Source organism: Meleagris gallopavo, chromosome 7, assembly GCF_905368555.1.
Source record: "Meleagris gallopavo chromosome 7, MGAL_WU_HG_1.1, whole genome shotgun sequence".
In the NCBI taxonomy this organism is placed as follows: domain Eukaryota; kingdom Metazoa; phylum Chordata; class Aves; order Galliformes; family Phasianidae; genus Meleagris; species Meleagris gallopavo.
This window is the reverse complement of record NC_139410.1, coordinates 8,846,992-8,857,383: the sequence shown is the minus strand read 5'-3', so window position 1 is coordinate 8,857,383 and position 10,392 is coordinate 8,846,992. Positions and strand designations below refer to the sequence as shown.

At 43.3% G+C, this 10,392-nt stretch overlaps 1 protein-coding gene across 12 annotated transcripts in view; it reads left to right on the top strand.

The window, feature by feature from the left end:
* The first annotated feature begins 4,327 nt into the window (after positions 1-4,327).
* PCNT (pericentrin) overlaps positions 4,328-10,392 on the top strand; it is a 95,182-nt gene continuing 89,117 nt past the window's right edge. For 10 of the 12 annotated variants that reach the window (XM_085228001.1, XM_019616816.2, XM_019616815.2 and 7 more), the window contains exons 1-2: positions 4,331-4,491; positions 9,380-9,583. In XM_085228001.1, the coding sequence (XP_085084127.1) occupies positions 4,447-4,491; positions 9,380-9,583 (249 nt within the window). In that variant the 5' untranslated portion in view covers positions 4,331-4,446. Of the gene's footprint in view, positions 4,492-9,379; positions 9,584-10,392 lie in introns of all 12 variants that reach the window. The other 2 variants (XR_002116428.2, XM_085227999.1) reach the window with 2 other exon arrangements.

Genomic DNA, 10,392 nt, shown 5'->3' with positions numbered 1-10,392 from the left:
AGGCTGGGAGGGCGTAACAGTAGTGCCCACAAGGATGATTCTTACATCCATCTCTTGAACTCCATCATCAGCCACCCACAGAAGGTTCTTCAACAGTTGCAATTTCAATCAGATTTAGTTTGTCTGACTGTTTGTATGCCTCATGTTTTTCCTAGTGAGTTCTCTTTGTACTTTCCTATTTCGTGATTTCTTCTGCGACTCAGTGACCAGAGTTGCCTGCAGTATTAAGGCAGTGATGTAGCAAAGCAAGAGCTGAGTTGGTGTCTCCGGACAACCACAATAGCAACAAGCCTGCTATTAGTCATTACTGATGCTGCAGTAACTGTTGCTTCCTGCCCAGATGGGGCTTTACAGTAACTTTTCTAATCACTGAGGAATTTTGAGCAGATGTTTTACCACTAATTGTTTCTTAAAATATTAGTTAATTTTATAAACCCTTCATTGCAATAGGAATAGAGGGTGACAAGAAAGCTTGACAAAAACAGCCCTGCTGAAGTATTTATTTAAAAATGTACTGAGAGTGTTAAGTAAATTTGATGACTGTTAGAGGACAGAAAGAGAAACCTTTGCTTGATGTGACAGTATCCCAGAGAAAATCTAATGTCTGCTAAAAAATGCTTTCCAGAACTTATGGATGCTCTGGTTACAGTGGGATCCCTGCTACAGGGACATCTTCCAACCTGCTGATGACTTACCAGCAGACTGCTAGCCACACACAAAAGGGCCTTGTACAAAAGGTGTTTCTGTGCATCATGAACAGAACAGGATCAGAAATGAACATGAAGATCCAAAAAAAGCAAAACCAGACAAATTTAATTCTGAAAAATATTAACAGGAGTATTATGTACACCTCACAGGAGGTAATTATTCTGCTCTGTTTAGCAGTGCTGAAGTCATAGTTTGAAGTCACTTTGTCTAATTTTAGACATAGCAGCATCAGAGGGAAAGGAAGTCCAGGGGAAAAGATGGTAGCAATGGTAGATTTACAAAATACAAGATCTGAGAAAAACTTTGAAGAATGGGCATTGTTTAATTTATTAATTAAATGATGAGATGGAGGCAATTAGCAATGTAAATGAAAGAATATTAAGGACACAGTCAATTTATTTTACTGTCTGAAAAGACTGAGCAAGAAACATTTGGCTTAATAAGGAAAATGAAAACCTGTGAAAACAAGCAAAAAAATTGTTAATTATACAATATGATAAGTGATGGAGTTGCTACGTAAGAAAAGGCTTTCACAGAATGGGCTTTCATAGAATGTGTTTATAAACAATTTACAAAAGCAGTTGCGATGAACACTGCAGGCGGATCAGATCCCTCTCCAGATACAGGAATGGTGAGCTCCAAACCAGGACTACAATTCTATGATGTCTGTTATTGATTTTGATACTTTATGCCTTGATTTTAATTACTATTTTAATAAAACATGCTAGAAAAGGAACCAAACAGACACACCTGGAAATATCAGGAGACAATAAGCTCCTGTGCTCTGGTTCCACCGGTTAGACTTTTTATGATTTTATTCTTAGAAGAAGTTATTTATTTATTAAAAGGGTTAAAAGAAGGGGAAAAAAAAAAGAAACAAACACATAAAGAGAAATTCACTAGTGGACAAGTACACGTAATTTCCTTCCAATCAGTTGTCTCCCTCTGCCAATTGTAATGCTGCAATTCAACAGCCAAGAGCTCTCACGTTGCACTTTGGAGCTTGAAGCAGAAGAAATCTTGAAGACATTTCACTTAATTCCTGGCTTCCATGTTGTGTGGACCAGCATACTTGCTGACACCAGAAGCAGAAGAACTGAAGGCTGTTCCACTGTTAGAGACCATTTTCAACAGACTAGGAGGATGCTTTTTCTTGTAAATATTGTAAAAACAAAAACAAACAACAACAACAAAAAAAAAACCAAAAAAACAAAAAGACCCAAACCTGTCTGCATTGTAAGCTAAATATGTGGGTAAAAATGTTTTACAGTTAGAGCTATTCAACGCCATTGTGCGTTGTGCAATGTTCTTTTTTACTATTATTTTCGAAAGCAGTGAATCCAGTTTGAAACAAATTATTCTTACGATTAACTCTTTTTATAAGACAGTGACAAACCACTAGTCTCTGTAAATATTGCCCATTCATTTGCAGATAGGTTGCAGTAGCTCCTGGAGTTCTGAGCAAGATACTGTGACCTGATGGACCTTCACACAGTACTGTTAGTCCTACTGCTAACTGAGGTAAGTTGTAAACAACCTCTACAATTTTTACAGTTGTCAGGTAGGAGAGGCTCCAGCAGAAAATGCACGTGGCAAAGCTGCTCCAGCAGCACAAAACATGAATTCTGCGCTCTGAGTCCAGTGATGACAGACTACTGGACAGCAGACACCCTAACCAAGAGGGGCTTTCTCAAACACTGCTGTTCTGAGGGCAATTTAGTTAGACTAGCACTAGAAATCCGAAATTATAACACACAGGAATATAAGGAAATACAGCACAAGTTAGTTATTTAAATAAATAAGTACAAGTAAACCAAAAAGCTTTCAACCCAAAAAAACATGAGTTATGTAGTTATTGTTAGTTATTTAAATCAGGTTTTATCAATGATAAATAAAAGCAGTAATTTATTTTAAAGCAAATCTATTCAAGCTATACATCTAATTTGACACAATTGCCAGGGCAAACGCCATGATGTGTTCTCTTTTAAGAAGATTCTTTGTTCCATGCTCTCCAATTTCCTTTTACTTCTCAGAATGTATCAACAACTCAAGCTTTTAAACTGAGAAATTTCATAGTACAGGCTCTCCCTTTCTCTATCAGTGATTGGGAAGAAACTTAGCTTCCTGGCTATGTAGTCACGGCACCTGGAAATGCTCCTGGGGGAAAATAGCCAAAGGTTAATAGGGCAGGAGGTGGCCAAGCACTGTCTCAGGAGCTTCTCTCACTTTCTGGACCAATATCCCTGTATAGTTTACTGGTCTACTTTCCCTTTCCCTTTCCCTTTCCCTTTCCCTTTCCCTTTCCCTTTCCCTTTCCCCTCCCCTCCCCTCCCCTCCCCTCCCCTCCCTCCTCCCCTCCCCTCCCTCCCCTCCCCTCCCCTCCTCCCCTCTCCTCCCCTCCTCTCCTCTCCTCTCCTCTCCTCTCCTCTCCTCTCCTCTCCTCTCCTCTCCTCTCCTCTCCTCTCCTCTCCTCTCCTCTCCTCTCCTCTCTTTTTTTTCCCATTTATTTTGTTTTATGATGACATATTTACATAGAAATAACACGTCAGACCAAAAAGATTGCTACAGAATGCTTTATTCCTTACCTGCAGTACTGCATCCAGGCTCGGGACCCCGGCATGAGAAGGATGCGGAGCTGTTGGAGTGGGTCCAGAGGAGGGCCACAGAGATTTTAAGAGGGTTGGAGCACTTCTCCTATGAAGAAAGGTTGAGGGAACTGTGTTTGTTCAGCCTGGAGAGATCCTGAAGAGACCTACTGAGGTCTTCCAGTAATTGAGGGGAGCTTATAAACAACATGAAAGATGATGGAGACAACCAGTCATGGCAGAAGGTTGGGACAGAGCATTCTTTGATTCTGGAAATGCTATTTTCTGTGATTCTTTCCACACACATTTTCATTTCCAGGCTTCTTGAAAAGGAAAAGCCATTTTTTTTAACAACAGATCACCTCCAAACTGAGTTAGGGTGGGAAATGTGTTTAAAGCACGTGTTTTCTCACGTTAACCTTTAGTTCTGGTCCAGCGAGTTGAAGAGATGGAGAGACCACCGGCTTGGCAGATGACTGCGAAGTTAATTAGCCTCAGTGTTAAAAGAATAGTGCACCTTATTCCCCCCTCGTTAGCAGGCAAGTTCCCTCCAGCTACCGCAACAAAGCCGGGCAGCGTGGAGCTGTGGCACCGCACCGCAGCACGGCCGGAATGCGCGGCCCAGCACCCGAAGCACAGCGGCCGCTGAGTGGCGGGCTGCTTTCCCGGGCACCGCCGCCCCCTGTCTCCATTGGCTCGGGCGCAGCGCTCGTTCCCGCCTGCCACAGCGGGGCCTCCCGTTTGAAACTGACCGCGCGCCGCAGCAGGCGGCGCCTCTCATTGGCGGCCGCTGAAGTGGGGCGGGCACTGGCGGGAGCGGGTCGGAATGGGGGAGGCACCGCAGCTCGGCGCTGTCAATCCCAGGAGTCACTTAGAGGGAGTGGGCGGGGCGAGGATAACGGTTTCTCTCGGCATTGGCCGGCGGGCTCTCCGGGCACGTCGATTCTCGCCAATTCCCGCACAGCTTCCTTCCTTCCCCGGCAGGCCGGTCCATCTCTTCTATCTGATTGGTCAGAGTCCGCAGCTGCCGCCTCGCGATTGGTCAGTTGAGTAGAAGCGGGCGGGGCGAAAGCCGCGGGGCGGCCATGACCGAAACTTGTGTGCCTGCCGCCGTGTGATGTGCGGAGTGGCGGGAGTCTGCGGCTTGTAGGAGATGGAGGAGGCGCGAACGCGCAAGTTGGAGGCTGGCAGAGCCAAGGTGAGGCGCAGCGCCTTGCTGTTCTGCGGGCTGTGGGCCTCGGTGCTGCGGGGCGGGCGGAGAGCAGCCTGGCGGAGAGCGGGCGTTCTCCTCCCTGCCCTGCGGGTCCGTGTTTGTTTGCGTTGTGTTTGGTGTTTCTTTTTTCCCTCTCGCGTTTCTACCGTTTCTCAAAGTACTTTTACAAGGGAGAACCCGGGGAACGGAAACTGTGTGCTCCTCCGGCGCCGTGCCTGCGTCCCTCCGGCGAGGCTGCGGCCAGAGCGGGCCTGGGGCGGCCGGCTGTCCGGTGAGACCCCGCGGGGCTGCTGGGGGCTAGGGAGGGTTGTGGGTGCGGGCTGTGTGCACCATCGCTGCTCCCTTACATCGCTGCGGAGTGTGCCTGTACGGCCAGAGCTTGGTGTGCACTAGCCCTGGGAGCTACCGATGTCCCGTCCCTAGAGGTGTTCAAGGCCAGGTTGGATGGGGCCCTGGGCAGCCTGTTTTAGTGTTAAATGTGGAGGTTGGAGGCCCTGCTTGTGGCAGGGGGGTTGGAGCTTCATGATCCTTGAGGTCCCTTCCAATCCTGGCCGTTCTGTGATTCTGTGACTTGAGGTTTGTTTTGGTGACTGTGCTGTTCAGGAAGCCAGTTTGTGGTGCTGTGCCGCTTCTTGTTCGGTATTTCTGCTGTTTTTTGAGCTGGTACTGCCGTACGCTTTTGGAAGTTACTGCTGAATGAGGCAACTGTATGCTAGCCCGCGGCCACAAGCTCTCTCAAAGAGATTTGGATTGATGGCAAATTAAGTGTGAGTCAGTAGTGTGCCCAGGCCGCCTGTAAGGTCAACCATAGTCTGGGATGTATAACCACGATGCTGCTGCTAGCCAGTCAAGGGAATTAATTGTCCTGCATTGGTGTGGCTTCACCTTGTATAGTGTGGGCAGTTTTGGGCACCACTGTTCAAAGAAGGACATAAAACTATTAGAGAGCCTCTGAAGGAGAGCTACAAAGATGGTGAGTGTTCTAAAGGAGAAAATATATGAGAAGCGACTGAAGTCTCATGGTTTGTTTTTCCCAGAGAAGGGAAAACTGAGGGAAGGCCCCATTACGGCTGATGGCTTCCTAACAAGGGGGCAGGCACTGATCTCTTCTCTGCTGCCTGTGATAGGATCTGAGGGAATGGCATGGAGCTACAACAGGGTAGGTTCTGACTGGACACTGAAAAAGGTTCTTCACTAAGAGGGTAGTTGGTCACTGAAACAGTCTCCTCAAGGTGGTGGTCATGGCACCAAGGTTGCTGCTGTACAAGAAGTGTCTGGACAGTGCTCTCAGACATAGTCTGGTTTTTAGGTGATCCCACGTGAAGCCAGGAGTTAGACTTGATGATTTTTATGAGTCCCTTCCAGCTTGGGGTATTATGATTCTTTATTTCTCTCCCTCTGCCAGGATGGCAATGGGACTGTAGCTGGAAGAGGCTGGCAGGGGCTGTACAGTGGTGTGGTGCTATATCTTCTTATTTTTTTCTTCTTTTTTTTTTCTCATAAATTTTTAAATAAAGTAAGGTGCTTAATATCTTATATCTTACCATTAAAAACAAAGAAAGAAATCTTTGGCAGCTCATTCAATGGCTGCTGCATGGAAATGTGCCATGAGGAGAAGGTGTGAAGTGGCAGAAACGGGTGTAGTGCTTCCTCTGCTTGCTAAAATATCATGGCCTTCCATTATTTATCTAGCAAAATGGGGGCAAAAGAAGGCTTTTTTTTTTTTTAAAGCACCAGGGCAAATTAATGGAAATAATACTTAGTGGGGGTTATTAAACACGAAGATACTATGTTTGGCACAGGAAAGCAAATATGAGTTGTAAATTTCTTGGTATGTTCAGCTAGTCCCTAGCATTTCTTTGTGCTTGCCCTGTGTTTTCGTCCTTAATTACATGCTTGAACTTGGGAGTGCTAGCTTCTAACTAATGGGCCCCAATGGGAGGAGATGGACCTTCTGTCTTACTCAGTGATCTTCCTCAGATCCTTAAGCCCACAGTTGGATGTGGATGTAGGTGGGCTACATGGCTGTGACTTTGCTCAGAACTTCCTTTGGGTAGCTGTGTTTTTGGAAGCTCTTGTGTAAGAGAGCAGAAGGAAGCATTTTTCCTTGTTCTTTTTCTGTCATGTATTGCAAGCAATTAGTTAGCATGACCACATTCTCATGGCAACCAAGTGTCTGGTACTACTTGAACCTAGACATGCAAATAGTTTATTTTGCCTCTCTCATCCATGGATCTTTAGCTAAGTAATGACCTAGGAAGAGGTTGTGTATGTGTTTTCCTCTTTAACACAGTGCTTGTTATTATTTTCATATGAGAATAAAAACTCCATCACTGAAATCTTTTGGAGCTACCACCAAATTATAACAAATATCTCGACTTCTATTTTAATTGGAAGCTGACATCATTTGGCAGATGCTACACACTGATTGTGTCAGGTTCTTCAAATTTCTGTTCCAATAAATGGAATACTGTTAGCCACAGCAGTAATTGGGAAATGTAACAAAACCTGAATACTCTGTTCTGGGCTTTTTGTTTTGGTGCCAGCTCACTGAGAGTGCTGTGGTGCAAGTCTGCCCTGTGGTGAGCCACCGTGGGGACAGACAGCTTTTGGGGCCTGCCCTAGTACCACCAGGTTGCTGTTGTTACCTGTCTGCTACTGGTGAGGTGCAAATACACCAGTAGCTGTGGAAAGGCAGTGTTCTTCTGCACTAAGAGCTGCTTGGCATGCTATGTGTGATGCTGCTGCTGGGACAACGGTGTACAGAGTTCTAGCTAAAAGTAAACCTTTCTCTGCTGTGGTTCTGCTAGAAACAAAACTGCGAATCAGGCCCATCAAAAAGGACATGGAGGGGTCTTGTTTTGGTGAGGGATAGATCACTTGTCATCTACTTTCTTCACGTGCATACGCACTGCTTTGTGTTACTTGTTGTCTGCATATATGATGGTGCTATTGGAATGAGTGTTAAATTCATATAGCCAATTAAAAACTTTGGAAACCTGGTAATGCCGTAAAAAACACTTTTTCCCACCCAGTGGTTCCAGAAATCTGCAGTGTTGGACCCCAGATGCTTTCATGGGACAACAACTCTAGTATTTCTCTGGAATTTTGGAGCAATTAGTTTCTGCTCAATACTTATTTTGCTTTCCTAGTTTTTAATGCACGTGAACATGACAAAGTAAGTGGATCTTGCTGTCGTTGTTTCTTGCTTTTTTTTATCTTTGAGATGTGTATTTAAAAATTTTCTACTTGTGTAGATTTTCAGTTATGGAAAATCTTGATATTTTGATCCCAAATATCTTTCTTGCTCTTCCTCTGTGAAGTCATTGATGGATGCCTAGGATGAGAACCCTATCTGCCTGTTGTTTCTTATCTTTTCTGATTCCTTTACTCCTATTTATCTGCTTCATCAGCTTCCTCCACTCTCCCATTATTCTGCAGGTTCTCTTCTGTCCTTGTTGCCCATGTTATCAGCTTAATTGGTGTAATAGCTATTTTGACATATAATGCCATCAGTAAGTGCTAGAGTTAACAACTGATTTCAGAGGATGCTGTTTGTCTCATGACAGCTTTATTTACTGTCTTTTGCTGTCTTTCCATTTTGCTTATTTGGAAAATCAATACAGCATCTGGCAATCTTTGCTTTAACTGCATTCAATATTAAGAACTATGAAAACTACAGATTTTAATCAATTTAAAAAGGGCTCTTTGTTTCCAAACAGCTTCAATACTGGTAAGAAACTGGTGTATTTCAGCAAATATGCATTTTAATCAGACTGAGAGGTACTGCATATCTGTTGAGCTGAGCTGTCAGACAGAAATATCTGTAGTGACATTGACACGTGTGTAAGGAGAGAGCCTAACTGAGCCATGGGAAGTGGAAGGATTTTTCTGTGGTGTTGCTGTACTGCAAGAAAGCCAAGCTAGGAAACAGTGTATTCTCATTTATATTGCAGGTAGAACTTTACAGTTGGGACCATTTGCATCCTATCATCATTTTCACTATCTGTTCTATCTCATCACAAGGATGCGCTAACAATGTAGTTGTAGCTGAAACCTTGGAGAAGGCTTTTTCCCCTATTAGGGGGATACCTGGATTTATGCTGTGAGGGAGATGCTGCCTGGAATTGCTGCCTAAATGTAATACTAGAGTTGAAAATAAGATAATCCTTTCTAAGCAGTTTAAGGTGCTAAGGAAAGTTGAGTAATAAATTCTGTCAGTGACGTTCTTTACAAATCCCTCATGCTTCGCTGCACTGTGATAGTCTGATAAAGTAGAGCATCTGAATTTTCAACAGAAGAAATTAAAATGACCTGGCTTAATTAATTTTCTATTTATGTACTGTAGTCTGCTTTTTGGCTAGGAAGTTTTGCTGTATTCTCTTAAGGGGGTGGCAGGGAAGGAGCATGAGGATTCACTTCCATTAATTTTAGTCTTAATGCTTAGACTGGCAAAGATCTATTTAGATGCATTTCTAAGGGTTGTTGTTTTTGCCTGTCTTACAGAAAGGCTGCTTTCCTACCCTCCCCCCACCCCCCAAACGATTCTAATATATTAACAATTTGTTCCTTTTCTAATCTGTCTTCCGTAATTCTGGGTTGTCATTGAAACTTTGCATGTCATTGAGTAAAATTTGATTCCTGTATTGAAATGAGTCTTTAGTACTAGCGTGAGATTTCTTGTTCAGTTGCACAGATATCTGGTGCATTCTGAATGTGTTGGAAGTAAGAAGATCAAGCAGTTTTTCTGCAGATGTATATATTTTATCAAGCTGGGATATTCTTTGTCACCTATGAGTGTGTTAATCTTGTGGTCCTGCTACCTTTTTCTCATTTACCTCTCCCTGTATCTATTCCAATCTTTTATGCACAGTTTGCTCACTTCAGAGAACGCAAAGCAAAAAGCAATGTCACGCAGTCGCAGAAAAAGACGCCGAAGAGGAAGGGCTCGTCTGTCCACACGCATGACGTTCCACAGGAAGAGCACACAGTAATGGCCCCAGGCTGTGATGTCGGTAAGGGTATAAAGAGTAAGGCCGAAGACACCAACTTCCTAGAGACAACAACAGAGACAGAGGTAAATCTTAGTATTTCTTGTGTTTCCACTTCAGTCCAACTGCAGATAGAAAGTATCTCAGGTGGTTGTTTTGCTTAATTGGGTGTTAGCTGTCAGCTGGCTGCCACTGAGACATAAGTGAGATGGCTTTTCGCATTTGTAGTAATTAACTTTCTTAAAAAATTATATAATTAATTGGGAAAATAAATAAATAAGGCTTTTTTCCCCTTACTAACTGAATCTTATCTAAACATCTTTACTGTATGGAATGGATGGTTTGTTTTGTCAAAGAGCTGTCTGTAATTGAAAGATTTCAGTTTATCATGCCAGCTTTTGCTGCACTGAACTTCTTTTGTCATGCTTTTGAATCTCTGGCTGTGATCCATGAAATGGCAAATTCAATCTGAAATGCATAATAGATTAGCAAAAGTATCAGTACTTTTTAATACTTGGTTATATGTCACTTTGCTGGCTCAAATGTACTTAACCTTTTCTGGAGGAAAAAATCTTTGAGCATGTTCTTATCAAATATTGCCATGCCAAGCCAGCATAGACATTACTACAGTCTGACAAACTTGTTTAAATTGTATCTGTGGGTTTGCCTGATTTGTTTGTGCTAATGATCTGTCAAAGGTAGCTCTTTAGTGAGTGCTGAGGGTAGTCTTGTTAGTAAATACAGAAACATATAGCCTGTGATATAGCTTGAGATTAGCGTAAATCTACTGATAGTTGCCTGAATTGAATGGTTGTTTTCTTCAGCTCATAAGCAAATTTTCATCAACTGTGGATGCTTTTTTCTATCTTTCTCTCTCATAATAAAAATAACGTAG